We start from the raw sequence: 24,439 nt of genomic DNA on the forward strand, positions 1-24,439 counted from the left end.
GTCACTGTTTGTTAAGAAAATGGAAAATTTGACCTGTCCAGAGAAGAAAAAACAATTCATGGCAGGTATTTAAAAACAAGTGTAAATGACTGAAGGCATTTGGATGACGGGGATACAGAAACCTCAGAATGACTGAAAACACATTATTACACTCACTCCTTCACTGTTTTCCGATTGAGGAGTTGGTGTCTTGTGGGGAGATGTAACGATGTGGCTCATTTTCACTGTGGGTTTTAACGTTTTATCTCATAAATCAGAGAGAATTGGTAAATGTTCTCTCAAAAACTCTGTGTACACCTAAAAATGACCTGTGACCCCACTGTTTATCCCTCTATTGCCTACCTCTAACACAGGAGATGACCACAAAAGCCCAGTGTGGGTCATCAGTTTAGAGAAAGACCAATCCTCCTTCATAGTAACTAGTATCCTACAACTGTGGTTCTGGTGTACTTGTGTCCCCCGACAGGCCTTCTTAATGTGCATTTGATTCGATCTGACTGTACAACAGCGCATGACATCCTGTTCCACTAATCTATGACTGATCAGGTCAAAATCAATAAGCTAGAAATGGCAGCTTCTGTTTATTTTCCTGGTGTTTTTAAACTATATGATCCCCAACGTTCAAAGCGGGGGGGGAAAAAAAATCCATGTGCAGGAGAATGTTGCCAAAAAGCAAAACTACTGCCCTCTAGTGTCTCATTTCCCCCCCCCCCCCCCCTCCGATGCTGATTGAAACAACCCGGTAGGAACTGAAACGTTTGCTTTTTATACTGCATTATTGTAACTGTACAATAAATATATTTAAGAAACGATTTAAAAATAAAATCAAGCCTGTAAAAACTCAACTGGTGTGTCAGTCCACTTTCAACACTTTTCTTATTCCATATCTAAATCAGTTACTGTATTCTTATAAAATTATACCTAGTAATATGTAAAGATACACTTACAATCTTTCTATCATTTTATGTGTATATAAATCTATATAGTCATTTCTTAATATAGTATACTATAAATTGATGAATCCTGCATGCACTACCTGTATATTCATTTATAACTATATAGATTAGGATTCGTACTTCCTTTAATATCTTGATACATAAACAAATTCATTGTACAGCCTCATACAACCGTCCTGTTATAAAAATTATATTTCCATCTGTACTAACAGGTGCTTATTATGAACATATATTCCATATTAATAAATTTGTCTATGTTTTCTTCCAACTTTTAACCTACCGTTCTCTTGTCCATCTCTCTCTTGACAAGCTGCTGCTACAACAAGTGAATTTCTCCTGCATGGGATCAAGTTTATCTTATAGTATCTCATTTCTTTAACAGTGACAGAAGACTCAGAGCAATTTGTGGTTTGAGCATTTCATATCTTTATTTCCATTTTTTTTATCAATGTTGTGGCACCCAGGTCTACAGTCTCAAAAACGTGCACAAAAGTTTTTTCTTTTTCTTTCCTGCAAATAAAAAATAAAATAAATTCCGACCTTAGCAAAGGAAAGAGCAGGAAACTAGTGTTAACTCACAACCCTTGCTTTGTCTAGTTCCAGAGCATCACTGGTTTCACTTCTCAGCCTCATCACATTGAATTGACAGATCAGTCAGTGTTCAGGAGTTTAATCCCCCTTTGGTAGTTAAAAAAAAATATTTCCTCCATTTTAAAACAAATATTTCAACATTATTTTAAGTATATATCAGTCTTTACAAAAAAGCGAGGAGAACCCTCTGCTTCAGATCCCTTGAGCCGAGCCCAAACCCCAAAAACCTCCCAATCCCAGCAAAATATCCACACATCTCAGGACCAGGAAAGTGGGGGGGGAGACAGGAATGACATGTAGAGTGGGGGAAAACTGACGTGCGTAGTAAAACAAATTTTAAATTATCTGGATAAATTCATCTGAGTGTTAGGTTTGTCATCATAACCAAATATAAATCGGTGACAGTGCATGTACAGCTACTTTTTCTCAGTGACACAAGCATGATCATAGTTACAAGCACTTCAATTGAAAAGGGTGACAAAGGGGGAGAATGCTGCATTATTTAAAGTGAGGGTGGATGTGAAACAGACCGACTTGTGGAACTGGGTGAGGAAAAGAGGGAGGTGTATATGGAATAAAACAGTCACTCTATTCTTTTTTCTGATACTTATGTTCATTTTTCCTTTTTGTCTCAATGTACAGAACTAAATCTATATGACTATTCAGAGTTTACCAACTCTACTCTGTGATGGCAAAGAAACAAAGGGGGGAGAGAGTGAGGGACCCAAGCAAGATAAAGTCTAGTAAATCATTAAAACCTCCAACTCCACTCAAAAAGGGGAATTAAAAACCTAATCGTTTTCTTTTTTTGACTAAAACCAAAATGAAAGAAAATAAATAATGACGTCAGCGGGTCAAATCGGTGGCGGTTGACATTAAGTCTCTCTCATTAAGTTGGGTAGTTGCATTTGACTGCTTTATGATAGCCGATGATATAAAAAGTGAGATTTAGTGCAGATGCAGTGTCTTATCAGTTGGCTGCCAGTCCTGTGGCCTCAGAGGAAAGCCTGGAGAGACAGACAGAGAGACACCCGGAGACCAGGGAGGGAGAGAGAGCACAAGGCATGCAATCAGACAGACGAGATAATTGTCAACCTCATTAACTGTACATTACATTATTACAATAAAATACTGTATCAGGAGTTCAGCTAGAATTGCTGAATGGGAAAGGCATGTGTTGATATAGAAAAAAAGAACATTAGGTGTCCAGGTTGGCTGCTCCTGGTGTCTGATAAATCAGAACTCTTAATAGTTTCTTACTTATATTAACTAAATATGAATCTACAGTCAGCTGTGGGTTAGCTTAGCATAAACTGGAATATTGTTTACAGCACCCTACACCGCAGCCTGCTCTCTTCACCAGTGTCCTCTATGTGTATGACATAGCTTTTTACCGGATAAATTCGTTTTTCCGTATAAAAAAAAAAATCTGCTTAAACAAATGCATAATAACATTATGGGTGGTGGGTGGATTTTGACCGTTATGCAGCATTTGTATAGACATTTCCTGTGTATAGACATTTCCAGTCTATACACTAAGCTAACTAGCTTCATTTTACTATACAGACATGCCAGTGACATTTTAAACTTTGCAAGGAAACTAAGTAAGACGATTTCCCCAAAATGTCAAACTTTTGAAGCTAAACTGGTCTAATTTATATCAACATTATCTAAAAGGATGATTTGGTGCCTTAGATACCTGAGGGCAGATTTAGTTAGAATTGAAATTACAATTTTTTCATACATGAAGTGATTACATATTGTCTCCATTTTAACAGCCGACATTAGTCACTTAAAATTCACTACAGGGGAAACTATACCCATAAATACAGTTTGACATCTTAAAGAGAGCCGCTACCTGAGCAGAGCTTACACAAAGAGAGAAATGCTTCAGTAAACCAGTGAAATTAGTCACTGTACATGCTAAATTGTATAGTTATTTAAAAATATAATGCACTGAACAAGTCTTTTCTTAAAGAGACAGGCCAAATCAAGCTTAAGATACCTATCTTATAAATATGGCAGCAACCACCTGTTCTGGCTGAAGATCACGTATTTGTGTGCATTTGTTTTCTGTTGTAAGCGTGGCATGGCACAGCCAGATACAAAAGCAAGTGCAGGTACAGACAACAACGAGCACTGTCAGTACTGTAGTAGTAGATTCCTTCGTTAGTAAGGGGAGAGCCTTCGCCTTTTAGACTTTGAGCCGAGCTCTGGGGCAATTTTTGGCTCAGTGGGGATTGGGTGTGCAGGGTTACTGGCCCCGCTGACAACATGGAGGGCCAGGAGAGGGAGGGGCTTGAGACTGAGGAGACTTGACACACAGGCAGGAGAGCTGGGTAGCAGGGAATCAGTAGAGGAGGAGGAAGAGGAGGAGGAGGAGGGAGGTGGCCCTGGAGCCAACAAGGACAGTGGGATGGAGGCTGAGGGGGGCACCACACAGGAGGAAGAGGAGGAGGAGGAAGAGAAGGAGGAGGTAGCAGCAGAGGAGGTGGTGGTGGTAGTAGTAGTAGAGGTGGAGGGAGAGCACAGGCTGGTCTGTTCAGGGTTCAAGGAGGAGGAGGAGGGAGGAGGTTTAGAGGACTCTACACTGTAGAAAGAGAGACAAGGAGAGAGGGACAACACAGTCGGGATGGGTCACAGGGCAGGCTGGTGAGAAATGGGTGGGTGGGGGGGAGGGGTTACAGGTAAGAGGGTAGGAGGAGAGGTGGGGTGTGGGGGAATCACTCAGGGATGTGATCAAACACAGGACAAAAAGCTTCGTTAGAATTTAACGGATCAGATACAGTTTAAAAAAAGAAAAGACATCTTCAGTAATGAATGTGAAGTCGAGAAATGTTAATGCTTTGCACACGTAAGGAAGTAGGCCAGGTATGAATTAGCACATGATGTTAGGCACACAACGGGGATTTCTGTTGTATTGAGTATCAGGCAGGGCCACGTTGCTTTATCTAAATTTAAGTAAAACCGAAATGCAACATTTGGATTTTCTGGGCCTGCATGAACCTGATCTAAAACTACTTAAGTGATTATCTCACCTGGCGTTGATGAGGTACTCCGCCAGACTAATGCTGGCGGGCGAGCCTGTGATGGTGACCTGGCGGTCAGTTGATCCGTCAACTGGATTCGCAATCTTGATCTGGGCGCCCGACATTTGCCTGATCTCATTGATCTTTGCTCCTTGGCGGCCAATGATGCACCCAATAAGCTACAGAGGGGAAAGGTGGGAGGGTTAAGTAACAATAAAGAGCGACCGTGAATGACATACAAGTCATGACAACACAGGTCTCATGTTAAGTTCTCCAACTTATCCAAGTACATGTGACAACACTCATTAACTCTGTATAACAGTGATAGAAAACTGTATCTTGTCCTCACATCATTTGGAATGGTCATCTCATGGGAACTGGTCTGAGCTGAAGCATCAATCCCTGAAAATTACACAAGATAATGATAAATAAGAAATTTAATAACATTACATTTCATTTACATGTCGCTTTTATCCAAAGCGACTTTCAATAAGTGCATTTAACCATGAGGATACAAACCCAGAACAAAAAGAATCATGAAAGCCAAACTACAAAGTGCTATAGGTAAGTGCCCTTTATGTGCTACTAAACTTTTTGTTTGAACTAACGTTTTTTTTATTTTATTCAAGGTATAGTCGGTAGAGATGTGTTTTTAGTTTGTGGTGGAAGATATATAGACTTTCCTCTGCTGTCCTGATGTCTAAGCTCATTCCACCATTTAGGAGCCAGGACGGCAAACAGTCGTGATATTGTTGAGTGTTTAGCTCACAGTGAGGGAGCAACAAGCCAATTGGCAGATGCAGAGTGAACAGGCTGGAGAGTAAAGTTTGACTGTCCACGAAGTACACTGGACCCAATCCATTCGCAGCATGGTACACAAGTACTAATGTTTTGAAACGGACACGGGCAGCCAATGGTAACTAGTGAAGGGAGCAGAGGAGGGGACCATAGAATATTTGTCAAAATGTGCAAATGTGTGTCACTTGGATGATAAAGCATTAGATATTATTATTGGTAACTGATTCAGTTAAATACAACTCAAAAGGAACAACAATCTCCATCAGAAAACCTCGATATGGGTTTGCTATGCATTTAGTGACAACATAGTCAGCACAACATGTAAGTTCAACATTTAACTGTGTTGTATATAAGAATGAAAGGACAAGATATTATCAATACATGGGGTACTCAAATATCTAATGTATTTCAGTGAGACTTACTCATTAAACTTCTATAATGTGGTCAAAGCTCAAGTTTTAAGATTTATATAATTTACCCTCTGTGTGTTGTGGCAAAAACCAAATTTGATTTCATCATTGGCTTGCCTTCCAGTGTAGAAAGGCTTTTAGAAAATAGTTAAGGCACATTTCTAAAATGATGCATGATCAATAGTTAAAATAAATCAATGTTATTTCTTTTATTCAAATCTTTCGGAGGAGAAAGAAAAGATTGCGACGGGGGGCAGTGGGTCACACCGCACTGCGTACCAGTGAATCCCTGGTTGCTTGGTGCGATGGGGAAGGGGCCCTGCTGCATAGCCAGCTGGTGAAGCTTGGTGAGCTGTGGAGAGATAGCAGCAGAGGAAGACTGAGGGTAAGAGAGGAGGTAGGGAGAGGAGGAGGGGAAAAAACAGATAAAAAAACAAAACAAAATCCACAGTCAGTACAAACAGAAACACAAAGGACCACGAAGGAACAAAAAAACATTTCTCCCACACACATTCATTAACATAGTTGCGTGTTGGCAGATCTTATTCTTTGGAACTGGAGTCTGATAAGCAGTGGGTTTTATGACTTGTCTATTTGGGGTACCCCATAAGTATTCCTCAAGAATGGGGGCTGCATCTTGTGATGCTTTCCCGCAGCCTTCAAGAGAAAGTCCCAATACACATGGGATGATGTGGGGGGATTGAATGTGCAGGAGATTATCTAACCAACACCAATAAAGGAGCCAAACATGAACTGAGATAGTTTCAACTCAGTTATCACCACTACAGATGGAAGACATGTTCGAAGGCAGAGATGAAGTCGTTACCTCTTTTTTTAAACAAATTATATTTATATATATTAAGTAGGATAGTCATGGATGTTTGCATATCAGACTAATGTGATATGTAACCTATATTCTGCTGATATTTAGTAGCAGGCAGGACTAACAATGACGATCACTACTGAAGGGAGCTCATTAAAAAAAAGAGGAAGATTGACCGAGTAAGGAGGAAAAGTTGGGCAGAGCACATATTAATACTTAAGGGTTATATGGGGGGGGGGGGACCTGTTTATTTGGGGCAGACTAATGAGCAAAACATGTAAAACAGGACAGAACAAAAAAGAAAAAATTACACAAAAGAGTGAGCAGCAGGAACAAATCATTATTCATGGAACACTGGCAAGTCTTGTCGGACACAAACAACAAATGTCAGATTAATTGACAACTGACTGCCAGTCAACTGTAGAAATGTTAAGTACAGACAGTGCTGCTCTGTTAAATGGTAACCAAAATCTGATACGGGATCAAAAGTAGGAAGAATTAAATAAAATTACGGGGCGAATGTATCTATAGTTAAACGCTGTAAAATGAGGTGTGGGTGGGTGTACAATTTGGAAGAGGAAAGCTGTAATTATGGGTGGGAGTGATGGTGGGGTGATGGAAAAATGTCTACTGCACTTACATCTGGCTGTGGAATCGCGTGCTGTCCTTGTACAGCATATGCCTGAAACAAAGGGAAACAAAGCTGTCATGGATTGCTCACAATGGATTTTGTCGCACATGTTACTGCTCCATACTTTAGTCTAAATATCTCTTCATATACTCATCAAAGCTGTTCTAAATCTTAAAAATAACACATAACATTTAAGAACATTGACATGCATGTCTTTTTCAAAGTCTCCTCACATCTGGGAAAGGGGAAACAAGGAAAAACCAAAAGGAGAGTTTTCACCCACAGAATATAAAAGGTTTTTAGTAGGATAAAAGACTCTAATGTTAGGCAAAAACAACATTAGCAGAAAACAGCCCACATCACTCTTTTAAAACCTAGAGTTTAAAACAATATAACACTCTGCACAAATGGAAGGCTCTGTAACAAAGTAAATGTTTTGTAATTCACTTTTCAAACACAGGCCACTCGGGTTGCATCTGTTCCCAAAACTTAGGTTGGGTTCTGTATATTCTAAGCCTTTCAAGATTCCCAGTTATCCAATATTCTAAACAAACAAGCTTCCCACTCATAGAAACCCAAATGTCAGAATACTGCAGCAATAAAGACACCCCCAAAAACATCATGGTAGAAGTCTGTGTCCCTCTTAAGTTTGAACATACCTGTCCGCCTGCAAAGATGACGGGGGATCCTGAAGGCTTGGGTCGGTAGGGGATAGTGACCCCCTTAGGGGGAGACTGCACAGTAGACAAAGCATGTGTCATTACAGTTTCCACCCAGCTTATGTTCAATATTGAAGCACTGGAAAGGATTCTAAATTAATCCATGTTTCAGTGGTTTTTACACTGAAAAGATGTCACACTACAAGCTTTACTTGTAATATTAAAGTTATAGCAAAAAACATTGCAACTTAAAATTATCAAGGGGTCGATCTCCTGATTTACTTTTGCCTCGTTCCCTGAGCTTCTGTCTTAATCGAATGTTTATTTTTCCAACATAACAAAGCTGAATTGTTTAACGATGGTGGAAAAATAATAATAAGACAAGCAATACAGTATATTCACTACCCAACATCTCAACTGAAGTAACATCTAAAATTACCTGTAGTATTTTGTATAATGCCCTCAAACGTTTTTTTCGATTATCGTATAAACATTACAGCAACCACCCTAAACCTGTAGCTCAGCTAAAGATGTCCCTGATCCAAACCCAACACGCAGGAGCCACAAGCCCAGAGATCACAGTATTTCACATCATTACTTTACAGGCCAACAGCTGCCACTTCATTTACTTCATTGCTTGCATGAGTCCACTTACCTCAAGCATGACAACACAGATCTGCTTCACACACTCAATTATTGACTGGGGAGTGCCAGCGATGGTGATGGCCCGCTCCGTTGAGTTGGGGAGCATGTCTCCTGCCACTTGTACCTGAGCACCGGTTGACTGAAGCACACAAATGAAGGGAAATTAGGTACGAATTCAATCCCTCGGTTTATAATAAAGAGTGTGATATCCCAAATTACACAGGTGGAAAGGTGATGGTCTGTTAATGCTGAGGGGATCGGAGCTCAATGTGTTTTATAGGTTTGGTTTGACATGTTCTTCTCTCTTCATACCTCTCGAATTTCCTTGATTTTGCAGCCACCTTTCCCGATGAGGGAGCCGCACTGGCTCGCAGGCACCACAATGCGTAGGGTCACTGGGGGCTTGCTGGTGGCTGTGCTGTTGGTCATAGAGCTGCTTATGTCCTGTCAACAAATGTGGAGATGCAGGTTAAATCATGTTTCCTGCTGAACTTTGAATAATTTGTCAGTGCAAATTGCTACCTACCTCTTCCAGCTTTTCAATGATCATGGAGAATGCTTTAAAGATGGCTGTGGTTGGACCTGCCAATGTAATGATCCTCTCGGGACAATTTCCCTCAGAGATGTTGATGCGAGCCCCACTCTACACACAAAGAAAAAAGCAAGGGATTGAAAGAAGAAATTGAAACTGTGCATTGGCCATCTGTGCCCATGTGTTTATTATTACATTACAGTTCAATGTAATGTGACATAACTATAGTAAAGACAAGGAAGATGAGAACTCACCTCTTCTCTCATCTTCTTCACAGATTCCCCTTTCTGTTGGCAGAGGATCACACACAAGTCAGATTAATCATCACTTAAAAACACAGATGGTGAAATATGATAGTAAATCTAAATTGCAATTATACAAAGCATCATCTTACCTTTCCAATAATACTTCCAACTTCCTGAAAAAACAGGAAAAATGAGAGACCATTCTGTTAGGCTGATTCATCTTTTCACATCTAATTTCACTACCAGAGCTCAGACACATTTTATTGTATTTTGGACAAAGTATACACAGAACTATATAGTTTGTCAAAAGTGTGCATTCTTTAGATATTGCTCAGCTGATAAAAACAGGACGACAGCTATAACAGATGATTAGACAATTGTTTTAGGTTGAGGACAATGCCTGAAGTTAATGATTCATCGTGAGTTCCCAAGATCTCCGCCACTGACACTCTGTGTCTCTCTGATCCCATACAATCTTAAAATTACACTTTGAGAGTCAAGAGTGAACAGGATCCATCTGTAGGCTGCTAATGTAAAGCCACAAGCTGGGGTTTGTTTAAGATGGTATGGGCGAGATCAGCAAGCTCACAGCTTGGTTTCATGACAGCGTGAGCCAGTCCGATTTTCAGCCAAAAACCCAATTCTGCTCTGCTTTGAGACCCGGGATCCCATCACCAGGTCAATACCCTGACTCATCACATCAAGCCTGCCCTTTAACGCTCCCCCAAAGGATTTCATTTCCATGAATATAATATCACCGGGTCTTACAGTGCAGAAACAGGCCGCTGATATGTGACCTCACCTTGCCGTGCATGAGCAGCCTAATGGTAAGGGTGACATTGAGCCCTCCTTCAATCACACCGGAGTCCATGACTGCAACCTATTCGTCCGTCTGCTTGAAACTGGGGTTGTTGGTCTCCAAGATGGATCTAAAGGGACAGACATAGTGGACAAGATGTTACACATCAAGGATGATCACGTGACATTAATATTAACACTGACTTACATATGATAAAGGGGTGAACAGTGATGGTCTGTATCTGCAGCATAAAGTTACAGCAGCATTCACACCCATGATGAGTCCATTAGAACATCCTACCACCGGCTCCAACGGGCCCGACTGACCATTAGGTTTTCAGAAATCTTGAGAACACAGACATTAGGTTAGATAAACTACAGAGCATTAAGAAGGTGCTCATTCATAAAAGCCCTAGGTCACATGTTCAAGCTAAAAGGGCAAAGTTGATAGACGCAGGAATAAGGTAAAGTCTGTGATACATGTTTGTTTTACATGAGACGAATCTCTTCCAGGGGAGTGTTTATAAACCCATTGAAGAGGAACATAGTAGATGTGTGTCACAGCCCAAGCTAGCGACAATGCAAACGAAAAACTGATGCGTGCTACAACGAAACATGCTAAAATGGCTGTGGGCTCACTTTTATTCTGACCACTACATGCGGCAGTTTTATTATCAAACATCCGGATGAAACTTCCCCGACTCCAAACACGCGACTTAGCGCCTGGTCCAGCTCGGTGCTATAGAAACATATGGTCGGGTGAGCTAACGATGCCTCGCTCGCTAGCCATGAATCAAGTTTATCAACAAACATGCGCACAGTTACCTCCTCGTTAGCGCACTTTAAGGTGAAATTGGTTGAACACCACCTCGAGTCAGTTGGCTACGACGGGACAACAACACTAAGCCCCCCCGAGTACGCTCGTGTTTCCCGGTTTAAAGTGAGTCCATTTAACTATTAAACGCTTGGAGTGAGTGCGCTAGCCGCTTAGCATCCCTGCTCGCTCGCCGTTCTGGAGGGGGAAATGAATGGAGCATGCGTGCGCTACTTAGCAAAGCTAGCTAACTTCGGGCTAATTACTAAACGGTGATATTAGCTGGTTTGCTACATGGGCCCTTCGTTTAATGGCTGTGACATATTGTTGTCACGTAGGGGGGGTGTTTAAGAGCAGCGAGGGGGATTCAGAGGCGACATTACAGCCAAACTTCCCCCGTGTTGAGACTGCGTGCTCATCGCCGCGCGGCCTTGTTAGCACGCTGGGGACGAGCAGCCGCCGCTAGCCGCTGGGCGCGATTCCTGCTTTCTGCCACTTCGGAGCACAACAACAAATCCATTTTAAAACAGAACCACACACGAAGCGAGCGACAGACCCAAACTCACCTGAGTGCTGGTGCTGGCGGAGAGACCCGGGGGGAGGGTTGGGGTTGAGAGGGTAGAAGGGGAGAGGTTCGGGAGGGTAGAAACCCGGGGGAGAGTTTCGAGAGGGCTCGGGGAAGAGGGAAGAGTGATGTGAGATCGCGCTCCACTCCTTCACACAAAGACAACAAGAAGCATCACCACTGAACTTTCGCCTTTCACCCAACCCCCCCTGCATCGGTGCATCCGTCCATCCGCCCCCTCCAGCCCCGGCGGTGACCCGAGGACCCTCCTCAAAACACCCCACTTGTATAACAAAAATAAAGAAAGTTACAGTAGCAGCTCAACGTTAAATTCAAGAATAGCGTTAAAACATCAGAGTTGGTGGTAGAAATCTCTGGTTTTAAACAGCGATGATCGACTATACGGATTTAAAACTAGATGCATGTAATTGTTATATTTCACGTATTCAGACATTAATAATCAAACAGACGCTTTACAAGAGTTTAACATGTTCCTATTTACCAACTTCAGTAAAATGCTGTAGGGCCACTAGCGGACGTGAGATGTACTGCAACCGTGCACACATCTAAAGGACACATCACAACTTTTACTTCCATCTGTTTATTTGGCAGAACTATATCAAGGTTCTTTATGTGAGATTACAATCGCGATACAAAGGTTTATTTGCTGCCGTCATTCACAGTAGCAGAGATAAAATCACAAAGAACAAAATCAGGCAGTTAGATAAAGACAATCAATGTGTGGGTCACCTCTAGGTTAATCTGCCAGAGGAAGAAACTTGTTTTAATTTAATCACAGTGTTATATTTTCTCCAAGAACCCACACATTAGACTGTAAATTAAGAAAGATCTGTGCACATTAACATATATGAGAAGATTCTGGGTTATCCAGGGAATGTTATCCTCAGGAGTTCTATATGTGTACATAGGTGACAGAACTTCTTAGAGCAACTTGTAGGTTCACATTTCTTAAATAATTCGAGTCCAGTCGCCTATGTACACTTGGTTAGTGTTAACAATTATACAATCTCTCGTCAGAATACTTTTATATGTTGGCAAAGTAGTATTTAAGTATTTTTACTGTAACTACAGAATGTTTAACATGAACACCACAAAAAAGGAAAGGGGTAAGGGTTAGATTTATGACAAAACATCCATACAGACAGATGCTGTGGAGATGTTTACACCATATGTATACATACATACATGCATATAAATAGCCCATACTAGATATGATGAAATAGTAAGTACTTCACAGAAATCCTGTTAAAAGTGATAAGAAGGACTTGTGTGTGTGTATGATTAAGTGTTAGGTCATCCGTTTGAGAAGCAGCATTTCTGCGGAAGATGTTTCGCGGCTGTCTTAGTCACTGCTGCTGCTACTGCTGCTGCTGCTGCTGGAGGAGGACTGTGGAGAAAAGAGAAAAATATACACATTTAACTTCATTCAAGCTGCATTTTACAAAATGCCAAAATAGCTAGTACTAACAAAGAAGACAGTGTTATGAAAGTCCTGAAATGGTCAAATGGAAGGAATTCCTGCCCTAGAAAAAAAAGTGTAGCATGTGTACTCGACCGGAACAAAATCTAAATCTCACAACTTGCAGTTTGCTCGCTCTTATGGCACAGATGTTTTGAAAAACTGACAAATGCATATGTGCTTCCATAGGGTGTCACAATGTATTAAGAATTATTAGCCTCGCCATAGGTGGCTGTTGCTCAGGAGATAGTGAGGGTTATCCACTAACTCGATGGTTGGTGGTTGGCTTGGCTGCAATCAAAAAATTCTCCATAAGTTACACTTGTCATGATCTGATTGAGTTTCATGGTGCTTTTACTTTTTCATACTTCTCCTTCTACTTTCAAAATAAAATCCAGTGACAGTTAACTTAAATTATAATAACATCTAATTAGAATATGTAAATAGTGTGCATTTGTATGGTTGATTTCCTAGTCTTAACACCCCTTCAATGCACTTTACACTATGACTTTCATTCAAATATTTACAGAGCTTCTATATGTGGTGCGACCCGCTGTATCTCCTGAGCACAGCCAATCCCTTTCTGGTTGCATATAAATTGAAGGGCGTAGTAAGGTTCAAGTTTTTATCTAGTATTGGTGTTAATGCTTCACCTGCAGTAGGGGCCATTTTAAAACTTTAAACTCAATCTCACCTTGCCGTGTTTTTTGTGCCCATGCTTGTCTCCTTTCTTTGCTTTCTTCATCTTCTTCCCCTTTTTGTGGCATTTGTCACCAGCCATTCCCATTCCCATTCCCATTCCTGCCACTCCTCCAGGATATGCTCCAGCCATGGGATTCATCCCTCCATGATGATCTTTGTGATGGCCTTTGTGGTGGCCTTTGTCATGGCCTTTGTGGTGGCCTTTGTCATGGCCTTTGTGGTGGCCCGCTTTAGGGGAGTGTGGGTACGGACCTGGGTGACCACCTGGGTATGGACCTGGGTGACCACCTGCAGGAGGGCACCCTGGATATCCACCTGGAGCCATAGGATAAGGTCCTGGGGCTCCATAAGGTGCATTTGGGACCAGACCATGGGTATTACCAGCTGGGTACTGGTATGGTGGGAATGCTTGGTTAGGAGCCTGGGGGAAGAGACCTCCAGGAGGTCCAGCAGGGATGGCCGGGTTGTAGCCAGGAGGGTAGGCCGGGTTTTGTGGGCCCATTGGAGCGGGAGGTCCTGATACACATAAAAGCACATACATGAATTTTTTTTTGCACATAACCAGTATTATAAAACAGGTATAAAACAAATAATAAAAGAGTACAACTATACGCTGGCTATGTGAGATTGCCTACCTTGATTTGGCCACATGGTGATATTCTTTTTGACCCGATAAGTCAAGCCCTTCAGAAGGAAACCTGGAGAAACATTACGGAATTAAATTGAATGAATACTCAAATAATCAGAATTGGAGCATCTGTCCTTGTGTCTGACAATTGTCATTTGCATTAACCTGTGAGTTTTACCAAGCTACAGCAGTAGGTTAAAATCTGTTAACTGTTTTTGGTCAACAAACTACAAATATATCTTCTTTTGCAAATCAAAAGTTTAAATAAAACACTGAAAGTGGGAAATATCTCAAGGTTTAACCAGACTGTATCTTATAATATATTACATACAATACATCTAATTTAGTGTCTCAATTTCTGATTTAATCCACATACATATTTTTTTCTCTCCAAACAAATCAGTCCAGGGGTTACTTATATCAGATGATAACTTTACTACGAAACACAAATACATTGTATATATATATATATATATACATATATATATACACACTCTATCTAATTTATTAATTAATTCATGTCCATTATCAGTTAACGAAACATATAGTACATGAAGTAGATTTGTTTTGTTTAACCATTACGTGATATTGGCACAATAATGTATCAGAAATAATAACCCAAATAGCATTATCATTTTATTATTATATTCAATAATGAACACTTTTATTTTGTTCATTTAACTTGTATTTTGCTTAAATAATACAAATAAAATACTTAAAGTAACTTTGACTTGTTGTCTTTTCTGTATTGTTTTACTTAAGTGAAAGATCTGAAGGCTTCTTCCACCGCTGGATAAAGGCAACATGAGTGTACTGCACTTTATTATGTTTAGCGAGGTGCATCTATAAACTAAGTTAGAGGCGTAGTTATAAAACTTTATTACAACCAACAAAATACTCGAATCACAAAACGAACTTCTTGTTTAGAAATCTTGTGACAGCTCGTCCGTGACGTCATGACGTTAAACTGTGGTCTGTGTCAACAATAACCACCTGAAACACCTTCCGCATTTAAATCTGTATAACAAGTGTAATACGACATAACTAACTGCGAGGCGTCTACACCCTGAGGCAGCTGTGGTTTCAGGTAGTTTTGTTGGTTAACTATGATCGGTAGTTGTCGACGTGCAGATTCAGTCTTACCTTAGTTTTCTCTCCTCGGGTGTGTATAAGATTGTCAGTGTCTCACTTCCGCATTTATATGAGCGAGAATGCAAGAGGCCACGCCCAGTCCGCGCACTTTCAGGAAGTTCAAAGTGCGTGAACGTCTTCTTTTTTTTCTTTTCTCTTTTGAGGTGCGTTGACGTGCACGGTTGTGTATTATCAACTACATGGACCCACGCCCCAGGTTACACTCATTATTTCCACAATGACAGCGGTCCTGATCTACTGGTTTCTATGGGACAAAACCCAGTAAACACGAGCTGAGGGTGAACACATATAATCAGTGCTAAACGGAGAACACACGCACACACACACACACACACACACAGAGGAACTTTCCACTGCCTTCAATTCATTGTGGGCTGCCCACTTAAAACCTTATTTCTCACCTTAACTATGACTTAATGATGCCTAACCCCAACCGTGACCTAACCACAATTCAAATTTAACCAGGAGCTCAGAAGTGACCGATTAAGGGCTGAGCTTGATCCCTGTGAGGTTTACTGGTTTAATGCTGGAAATTGTCCCACAACAGAAGCGAGTACACACACATGCAATTACATCATAGATGAACAGTTGCATAAACACTTACCACACATTATGTCCTATTGCTTTAATAGGTTCATCTTGTTTCAACACAAAACCACACATAGCCAGTTATTACTCGAAACTCAGGTTTATTTAGGTTCAGCTACGCAGCCCAACCAATCATTGTGCAACATTAAAATATAAATACAAGTCATGACAAGGAAAACCATTGCATCAATCCAAAATAATGACAACAGTATTCGTGTAAGTTCCAGGGCTCAGGTGAATGTCTTTAGACAGCAGAACAGACCCTATGTCTGGTAACAGCAGGACAGACACAGCTGTTTCTATGAAGATGGTAAAAGTTGTAATTTAATGTTGCTTTAAAAATGTTGATGTGCCCCAGGAAGTGATGACGCTGCTCAACAGTAGTACGATGGAATTATACCTCAATACTTATATTATTTAAACTTGAGCTGTCCTTACTGAAAAGGCTCACAGTGTTCAAGTAATGGCCTTGTGTTAACATCGTTGTTTATTGCTTTTATTGTTTCATCTTAACAAAAAAACTAAGTTGCAGCCAAGAATAACTCCAAACTGGGTTTAGTTTCAGCTACGTAACCAAACCAACTAATGTCACAGATGTAATGCAAATGTAACAGTGAACATTAACAGTTTTAGCTCCGTGTGTCACTTTTCTATCAAAAAGTTCAGTGAAACTCGGAATGAGGCAAAAACCATTCTCATCTCCACCTATTTGTTGATCTTCCTGAGAAAATGTAAGTACAACGTTAGTACAAAATCCCAGATTGTTGAAAATAAAGGATTGTGTTCCTAGCTGCAATCCCTCTTCAGAATATTTCAGTATGTTTCCACAGTAGTTTATGTAACTACAGAATGTTTGACATAAACACACACACACAAAAAAAATACATTTCTAGTGTTATAAATAGCCCAAACTAGATTTTACAAAATGTCTTTCCCAGAAATCAGAATAGAAAAACAGTTCATTTATGATAAATTGTACGACTATAAGAGTTTCTGTTAGGGCCGTGTCTTGAAGGGTTGAGCTCGGTCTTAGTCACTGCTGCTGCTGCTGCTACTGGAAGACTGTGGAGAAGGAGAGAAAATTACACATATTTAACTTCATTTAAATTCTAACCAGGGTAACTGTCAGTGATTAGGCTCAACTATGTTCAACAATTTCCCATATTCTAACTACCCTTTGTGCAATAGGGGTCATTCTAAACCTTTCACTAAACAGAATCTCACCTTGCCACAGTGTCCATGCTTGTGCCTCTTATTTGCTTTCTTCATCCTCTTTCTCATCTTTTTGTTGGCTTTTAGTCCAACTCCCCCCACTAACATGGACGTTAATCCTCCAGCTAATGCTCCATTCAAGTGATTCCTACCTCCATGATGATAGCCATGCTGGGGGCTTCTGTGGTGGCCTTTGTGGGTACCCCATTGTGGAGATTGTTGGTATGGACATGGGTAAACACCTGCAGGAGGGACCACTTGATAGCCACCTGGAGCCATAGGATAGGGCTGAGGTCCTGGAGATCCATACGGATTGGGTCCTGGAGGTCCATACGGATGAGGTACTGGATGTCCATAAGGATGAGGAGCCGGATGTCCATAAGGATGGGGTCCTGGAGGTCCATACGGATGGGGTCCTGGAGGTCCATAAGGATGATGTCCTGGATGTCCATAAGGATGAGGTCCTGGAGGTGCATTTGGTGCTACAGCTGGGCTCATAACAGCTGGGTACGCTGGGTTTGGAGGCTGAGGGAAGACTCCTGGACGAGGTCCAGCAGGATACGAAGGGTTGTACCCAGGAGGGAAGGCAGGATTTGATGAGTACACTGGAGGGGGAGGTCCTGATACACATAAAAGCACACACACAATTAATTTTTCAAAACATCTTTATTATAAAAGTTGTCTAAAGTAAAGTATAACATAGTGTATGCTGCTTATGTGGGTAATCCTACCTTGATTTGGCCACATGGTTAGGTGTTTTGACCTGACGCTTCAGTTAACCTGGTAAACAATTAATTGAAATAAAATATTAATCAGTCATTTTATTTGTATAAACCATATATTCACAAATCACATTTTCCTTTTGCTTACCTATCTGTACACAGTCAACATCCTCTATCCTTAACCTTCAAATAATGTGAGGAAAACCTTTTTCTAAGACTAACAGGAGACAAAAGGCAATTCTGTCGGTCCTCTCCCAGGACCTGCCTCCTGTCGGGTACTTTTGATACTTTAACTGTATTTTTCTGACGATATTGTGACTTAGTAAGAGTTCAAGTAAATGTCACGTGTAACACACTATTTTCACATTGTTGTTTATGCTATTTCAAATTCAAGTAAAAGATCTGAATGCTTGTTCTATCAGTGGATCGTATACACTGGAGCATCAAGTGTAGGTCTGCTACGGGTAATTCAAAACTTAACAATTTACAAAACTTTCCAACAATTAATCAAATAACCAAATCACAAAATATACTTCCTTTTTTCAACCATTTGGGACAGGCCATGACGTCATAACACCATAATAGTCAACAACCACCTGAACCTGTAAACACTACATCTCCATTTCCTCCTGTGAAAGCTGGAGTTTTAGGTTGTTTACGTTACATATAATTATAATTCCCTTATTATAATAATCTGGATTCAGTCTTACCGTAGAAACTCTCCTCGGGTCCGTGTGAGATTTGCTCCGTGCTAATTTGACTTCTGACACTTCCGCGTTTCACTGACAGAGAGGACGTAGCAGAAAGCCACGCCCCCTGCTGAAGGCTACGCAATGGCAACATTCCCGTATCATCTAGTTTCTGTGACACACACACACACACACTCACTCACACATACACACACACTCACACACCTTAGTTGAAATCATTGTTAACCCTTGTGAGTCAGAGTCACACATGTTTCCATTCCATTATTGACCAACATTGAGTCCTATGACAATTTATTTTCTGTCGCCTTACTAAATTTGTTGGTTGGAATAAAAGTTTAAAACTAAAAACACTTAATGTACCTGATATAAATTTGTGAACCAAAACTATCTATAACAGTTAGATACTAATAATAATCTTTATAATTCGCATAGCACCTTTCAAAACACAGCTACAAGGTACGTTTCAAGTTCAAATGAAAAATTGAACGCAAAAAATAGGAAACAGTTTAATTAATACAAAACAATTTGAAGATCACACAGAATTAGAGCAGAGATACAGATTTTTACAGATGAGGAAAATACAAAAATAAGATAATACACGATAAAATGATTAAAATAGATGATAAGATGATAACGAGGTGAAAGCGCACAATTAAAATACATGTCTTGAAGAGAAATTTTAAAGACAATAAGGAAGAGGAAGGCACAGAATACCAAGCTGCACACTGAGGTTGTGGAACAACATTTCAATTTCCCCCATAAGTGATGTTTTTTTTTTCTCAATAACCATGGCAACATGGATATTTCCTTTATAATGTACCTGGATTAAAATGTAGTAATTTATCAATAATAATACTTATTGAAACGTATTCAAGTCAATGGGTTTCACGTGTAGATTTGAACCTGATTAAAAACCTCTGAAACGAGAACAGTGCAACAGCAGGTCAGAGTCATGGGCTGCTGTCAGAGAAACAGGACTGAAAAGAGACTAATCTGTCTGCGACACACTGAGCGGTCAGCCGAGCGTCCGGGTCGAAATCCCAACAGTCGGTCAGGAGCTCCTGCAGAGCAGCTCCCTGAAAGTGTAAAGAAATAAAGTAAATACACGTTATAGACCCAGCTCACTACAGAGCCAACATAAGAAACACAAGTCTCAGTAATGAGCTCATGTGTAAAGATACCTGTGGCAGCAGCTCCCAGTGTTTAGGAATGGAGGGCCTCTTGTCCAGGTTTAACACAAACGTGACGAGGCTCCTCAGCGTCACATTGGCTCCCAGCTCAGATTCATAAGGCAACAGATGTGGTGGAAGTGTACTGCCTGTAGGTGGAGACACTTGTATGACGTTTGACATTCCCAAGCAGAAAGGGAAGACAGAAATTGAGAAATCTGTCAGTTCAGACTCATGTCAGAACCATTATGCTCCAGGAAAGGGTTCTAACAAACTCTCCTTGCACGACCTAGGACCATCAAAAGGATATAACAAACTGAGGCACCTTCATTCTGCTGTATTTTTTTGAATTGATAGTTTATGGAATATTAATTTGATTGTTTCTTATAATAAATGGTGTTCTTACTCATAACACTGGATTAGCACTTCTTTGAAAATGTTAAATGTTGGACGGAAATAATCTGTAACTTGATGGGTTTCCACGATTATTTGACACCTGCTCAGAGGAGTGACATGATGAAGTTTACCTTCATATAAATCTGAGCAGCGCATCAGGATCTCCCACAGCAGCAGTCCCAAGGCATAGATGTCCGTCTGCATGAGACACCACCTTCTGTTCAGGTTCACTGCGCCCTCCAGGATCTCAGGGGCCATGTAGCGCAGCGTGCCCAGCTGACGGTAACCCTGAAGATGGACATTTCTTCTGTGAGCTGACAGTTCCCTTATTCCCTATTGTTATTATCATTATTATAATAGAGAGCTGCGGGCCGACCTGTGTTGTCCTCACCTTGTGTGCGGTGTGGCTCTGCCATCTGTGATGTCCTGAACATGAACGCAAGATGGCGGAGCATCCAAAATCACACAGGGCGCAGGTACCATCTGCTTTCACGAGCACGTTGGAGCTGCTGAGGTCTCTGTGGGCCACGGGAGGTTTGTGCACATCTGCCAGAGAAGACACGTGTCAAAATGTGTTAAGTAGACAGGCCAACGTTTCTATAAATAACAGATCTGGAAAAAAGTATTTGAAGGAATTGGAAAATATGCAGTTTTAAATCCTAATCATCAGCCCACTAATTGTGCTTGATTTATCCCTGCACTATTCCCTCCAAAATTAATGGAAAAGTAAAAAAATGTTGAAACGTTTTAAATTGCATCCACGCTTTCTACACAGGTTGGCTCTAACACACAGGCACACATTTGTTCAGGGTAATATTCTGGCCAATACAATATCTGCGAAGGTCGGAGTGGAGATAGGAAAGCCCCTGCGATAACGACTGGCACAGCTTCAGTGACAGCATCCAGCTGGTGGTGTGTTTACACAGAAAGGAATGAAGAGAGCCCTGAAATCAAAGAGACGACAAAGGGACATTCAGTTATTAATGTGAGGAAGTGATGAGCGAGGTTCAAAATGTTGTCTGGTACGTATTGTATCCGCTGGTTTTCTCTGGGCTTTGAAGACAGAACAACATGGTGGAGTGGGAAACAGCAAATCAACAAATATGTGGGGTTTGTGATCCTAATGTGGAATCGAAAGAAAAAATGTATTCATCTAAAATATTAATGAGAAACAACCATCCCAATTTGTGCAATTTATGTATTTAATGTTGTCAATCAACTGTAAATGTGAAACAGGACGAATCTGTGCTGCTTGAAAATAATTAACATTAATACTAATCATCAGGTTTTTGAAAATGTACTACTTGAAATTCATATAAGAAGTTTCTAAAAGGGGAATTCAAATCACTTACATTCAGATAAATGTTATTCAACACAATTTTAACACTAAGCATTTAAGGTTAAGCATTTACTTTGTTTTAAAACTCATATAAAATGCAGTTTCTTTCATTCCTTACAATTAAACTGCTTTCCTCGTTCCTTTTCTTTGGGAAAGTTGACTCTTAATCCTTTCTTTATTAATGAATTGTTGCCACTCACATATTCAGCAAACTGCAGAACAATGAACCAACTGCTGTCGCCCGCCTTCCTCCCAGTGCCCAGGAAGGGGAGAATCCCAGCATGCTTCATCAGTGGAAGCTCATACACCTCCTTCTCTGTGGCAAATGTTTGTCTCCCACCTGCAGGGAAAACTTTCACCGCCACCGTGGATCCTCGGTATTTCCCCTGCCAGACAGTCGCAAAATAGCCATGGCCCAACATCTGAAAAAGAAATTGAACAAAATGGTAAAAGAGCAAATTTAGCACCTAACCTATATCGTAAATTGTAAATCCACTCGGTGTTACCTGCTGTAGTTCAATGTCTGCTATGTCAATCTCAGAGGTTTTTGTTATTTGGCAGGAACACGGAGGGGACACACAACCATCAACAGCTTGTAAATTCCTCTCTAAAATAAAATGAAAATAGACACACTTTGTCATTCACACACTCACTGAAGGTAAAAACACAACGCAGCAAAGATGTGATGGGAGAGTGACAAAGAGAGGACGTAGGTAAGAGGGAGTATCATAACAGAGATAAAAGGTCCAGGTCGGTTCAGCGGAGAGAATGAAACAGTTCCAAGGTCAAACTAAGACTTCATGGGAACATAGTGTGAGCTTAGAAAATGTGGACGGAATGTTTTTCCCTTTGAGGGAGAATTTCATACAAAACCATGTGGTTTCCCTTTAGAATGGAAACAGCTACATAAAGAGTGTTTAACAGTGTTTTTTCTTTTTATCTTTATTGTTGTTATTTATTTAATTGTTTGTGAATTGTATATTGTTTATTTTGAAGAACTTTGTTACTTGTATTGAAAAGTGCTAAACATTACTCCCAGCTGTGCTTAGTTAACACTCTTAAACTTAAAACTGAAACTTGTGTTCAAGTTGAAATAATGAGCGTGTTTGTTCCTATCTTACGTTTGTCTTTGAAGAGGTTTCTCCACTTGGCAGCGGCGATCATGAGGCACAGGACGAGCAAGATACCGATCACAATCACAACAACTTTCATGACTTCATCTGAGAAGAAAAATAAAGGCAGTTAATATGTTTTGAGGAATATAATCAATTTGAATTCAATCAGTTTACTAATTAAAGATTCAAATAGGAAATGATTTAGCACGTTAATAATAAGATGAGAGGAAACACTGCAGTAACTTTAGTTTAATTCTTTTCAATATAATATTCCTCATGTCATGACTTTAAAAGGGAAAGATTGTCATGTATATTGTTTCATCAGAGTAGCAGTTTATCATGATGTGGGCTACAAGTGATATTCAGTGACTGGTAGCAAACTTGTTTTTATCTTACCCACAAAATAAGAGTAGGTGATCCGAGGCTGTTCTGAGTGTGTCCAAGTGATGTTGCCGTTGCAGAGGTCTGTGTTACACACACATTTAACGCTACTGTTAAACCGTGGTTGTGTCTTGCAGGTTGCATCCGGGCAAGACTTTTCAGCCACATCACAAGCTGCAACACAGAAATCAGGAACAGGTATTTGATAATTAAATAACAGAATAGGAAACAATAGACTTACCTATGCATATACTTGAAATACATCATACACATTATAATAGATGACCATTATATGTATATAAAAATGTCATGATTCTTTCTCTAATGGCACAACAATGATCCAGAATGTGGTCCAGTCCAGCTCATAGAAACTGGTCCAGTTCACCTCAGTTTTCAGGATTTCATACCGAGGAGGTCGACCACCGTCCGGCCTTCACTGACCAGGAAGTATCCCACACAGCAGTGGGTGCTCTCACACTCCTGCACTGACCCACTCACATTACCAGCAGTGGTGTATTTGTGATTCTGTTCAGTGTTTGCTTTGCTGTTCACATGGTAGACACATTGTCTCTTCTTCAGTGAAAACTGGCTGGAGATGCATATGAAGATGAATTCTGGAACGAGGAAGAAAGACAAAGAGCTTCTGTAAAGTGCATTTGGGGATTGTTTTATAATTAAGAGGGTTTAGGGGAGATAATCACTCCTTATATTATTACAATTATTATCATTGTATGGCTATCTGTTTGTCACAAAAAAACTGAAATATTTACCATCATTTAATAAAGTTTTGTGATGAGCTGACGATCCAGTTTAGGAGTCACGACAGTCGTACTCTTACTAAGCTGCCGTTTTACTATTACACTATAAAGCACATTAACGATTTAACTGCCAATTAGAATCCATTAATCAAATAATGTACACTCTAAATTAAGTTAGAATAGAGTTCACTCACCAGCAGCGAAACCCAACCACCACTGTTGCAGGATCATTGTTCCTCTGAGACCCGAGTGGCCGAGCAGGGAGGGTGCTGGGAATGAGATAAGAGGTTCCCACGTTTCCCAGAATCACTCCCACTGCAACCCACCTGCATTTGCTGAACTGTGGGTCAAATAACAGTCTGTGGGAATAAACCACGTTCATCATCATCGTCTCCTGTTGTTTAGAAATATTACCTGCAGTCGAGTTGAGTACAGACGTGTCAGTGCTCCTTGCCCACAGGTTAAACCAACAGCAGCACAGACCTTTCAGTAAACTCCCATGGGGCCTTTGCCATTTTATTGTGGTGGGTCAAACCATATAAGGAATTGACTGAGTCTGGTTCCGCCGCAGGTTTCTTCCAGTTATTGAGC

The 24,439-nt window shown here is 40.6% G+C and overlaps 4 protein-coding genes across 7 annotated transcripts; all 4 read right to left on the reverse strand.

Moving 5' to 3' along the window:
• Window positions 1–1,358: 1,358 nt before the first annotated feature.
• LOC133968952 (poly(rC)-binding protein 2) lies at window positions 1,359–11,679 on the reverse strand. Of its 3 annotated transcripts, XM_062405235.1 has the most exons (14): window positions 11,498–11,679; window positions 10,326–10,462; window positions 10,122–10,248; window positions 9,469–9,492; window positions 9,329–9,361; window positions 9,069–9,185; window positions 8,855–8,986; window positions 8,553–8,681; window positions 7,898–7,972; window positions 7,248–7,289; window positions 6,064–6,163; window positions 4,926–4,978; window positions 4,586–4,755; window positions 1,359–2,554 (listed from the first exon to the last, which is right to left on the reverse strand). In XM_062405235.1, the coding sequence occupies exons 3-14, from the start codon at window positions 10,188–10,190 to the stop codon at window positions 2,518–2,520; spliced, it is 981 nt and encodes a 326-aa protein (XP_062261219.1). In that variant the 5' UTR covers window positions 10,191–10,248; window positions 10,326–10,462; window positions 11,498–11,679; the 3' UTR covers window positions 1,359–2,517. The 3 variants fall into 3 exon arrangements, with proteins under 3 accessions (XP_062261219.1, XP_062261225.1, XP_062261210.1); XM_062405241.1 differs by lacking the exon at window positions 10,326–10,462 and having other exon boundaries at window positions 6,064–6,136; window positions 11,498–11,678; XM_062405226.1 differs by lacking the exon at window positions 10,326–10,462 and having other exon boundaries at window positions 11,498–11,678.
• A 402-nt stretch (window positions 11,680–12,081) lies between these two features.
• Window positions 12,082–15,557, reverse strand: LOC133968973 (proline-rich protein 13-like). Its single transcript, XM_062405252.1, has 4 exons — window positions 15,450–15,557; window positions 14,314–14,376; window positions 13,671–14,194; window positions 12,082–12,904 (listed from the first exon to the last, which is right to left on the reverse strand). The coding sequence occupies exons 2-4, from the start codon at window positions 14,327–14,329 to the stop codon at window positions 12,860–12,862; spliced, it is 585 nt and encodes a 194-aa protein (XP_062261236.1). The 5' UTR covers window positions 14,330–14,376; window positions 15,450–15,557; the 3' UTR covers window positions 12,082–12,859.
• Window positions 15,558–16,127: 570 nt separating this feature from the next.
• Window positions 16,128–18,763, reverse strand: LOC133968983 (proline-rich protein 13-like). Of its 2 annotated transcripts, none has more exons than XM_062405287.1 (4): window positions 18,691–18,763; window positions 17,990–18,038; window positions 17,411–17,878; window positions 16,128–17,108 (listed from the first exon to the last, which is right to left on the reverse strand). In XM_062405287.1, exons 3-4 carry the CDS (start codon window positions 17,732–17,734, stop codon window positions 17,076–17,078), a joined length of 357 nt encoding a protein of 118 aa, XP_062261271.1. In that variant the 5' UTR covers window positions 17,735–17,878; window positions 17,990–18,038; window positions 18,691–18,763; the 3' UTR covers window positions 16,128–17,075. The 2 variants fall into 2 exon arrangements, with proteins under 2 accessions (XP_062261271.1, XP_062261261.1); XM_062405277.1 differs by having other exon boundaries at window positions 17,271–17,878.
• Window positions 18,764–19,183: 420 nt separating this feature from the next.
• LOC133968979 (anti-Muellerian hormone type-2 receptor-like) lies at window positions 19,184–24,393 on the reverse strand. The gene is made up of 11 exons (XM_062405263.1): window positions 24,043–24,393; window positions 23,498–23,704; window positions 23,106–23,264; window positions 22,716–22,814; window positions 22,101–22,201; window positions 21,795–22,016; window positions 21,085–21,199; window positions 20,647–20,801; window positions 20,387–20,543; window positions 19,872–20,008; window positions 19,184–19,766 (listed from the first exon to the last, which is right to left on the reverse strand). The coding sequence occupies exons 1-11, from the start codon at window positions 24,077–24,079 to the stop codon at window positions 19,641–19,643; spliced, it is 1,515 nt and encodes a 504-aa protein (XP_062261247.1). The 5' UTR covers window positions 24,080–24,393; the 3' UTR covers window positions 19,184–19,640.
• Between the last annotated feature and the right edge of the window lie 46 nt (window positions 24,394–24,439).

The sequence above is a fragment of the Platichthys flesus genome, chromosome 2, assembly GCF_949316205.1.
Source record: "Platichthys flesus chromosome 2, fPlaFle2.1, whole genome shotgun sequence".
Lineage (NCBI taxonomy): Eukaryota > Metazoa > Chordata > Actinopteri > Pleuronectiformes > Pleuronectidae > Platichthys > Platichthys flesus.

Bases quoted from the DNA above. Each gene is read 5' to 3' on its own strand.
- LOC133968952 (XM_062405235.1), bottom strand. From the start codon at position 10,190: ATGGACTCCGGTGTGATTGAAGGAGGGCTCAATGTCACCCTTACCATT. The intron at 9,493-10,121 runs GTGAGGTCACAT...CTGTTTTTTCAG, and splicing joins GGCTGCTCATGCACGGCAAG to GAAGTTGGAAGTATTATTGG. The intron at 9,186-9,328 runs GTGAGTTCTCAT...CTTTGTGTGTAG, and splicing joins TGAAGAAGATGAGAGAAGAG to AGTGGGGCTCGCATCAACAT.
- LOC133968973 (XM_062405252.1), bottom strand. The intron at 12,905-13,670 runs GTGAGATTGAGT...TTTTCTCCACAG, and splicing joins GGCACAAAAAACACGGCAAG to TCCTCCTCCAGCAGCAGCAG.
- LOC133968983 (XM_062405277.1), bottom strand. The intron at 17,109-17,270 runs GTGAGATTCTGT...CCTTCTCCACAG, and splicing joins AGCATGGACACTGTGGCAAG to TCTTCCAGTAGCAGCAGCAG.
- LOC133968979 (XM_062405263.1), bottom strand. From the start codon at position 24,079: ATGATCCTGCAACAGTGGTGGTTGGGTTTCGCTGCTG. The intron at 23,705-24,042 runs GTGAGTGAACTC...TCCTCGTTCCAG, and splicing joins GTGGTTGGGTTTCGCTGCTG to AATTCATCTTCATATGCATC. The intron at 22,815-23,105 runs GTAAGATAAAAA...TTTTCTTCTCAG, and splicing joins CACCTACTCTTATTTTGTGG to ATGAAGTCATGAAAGTTGTT.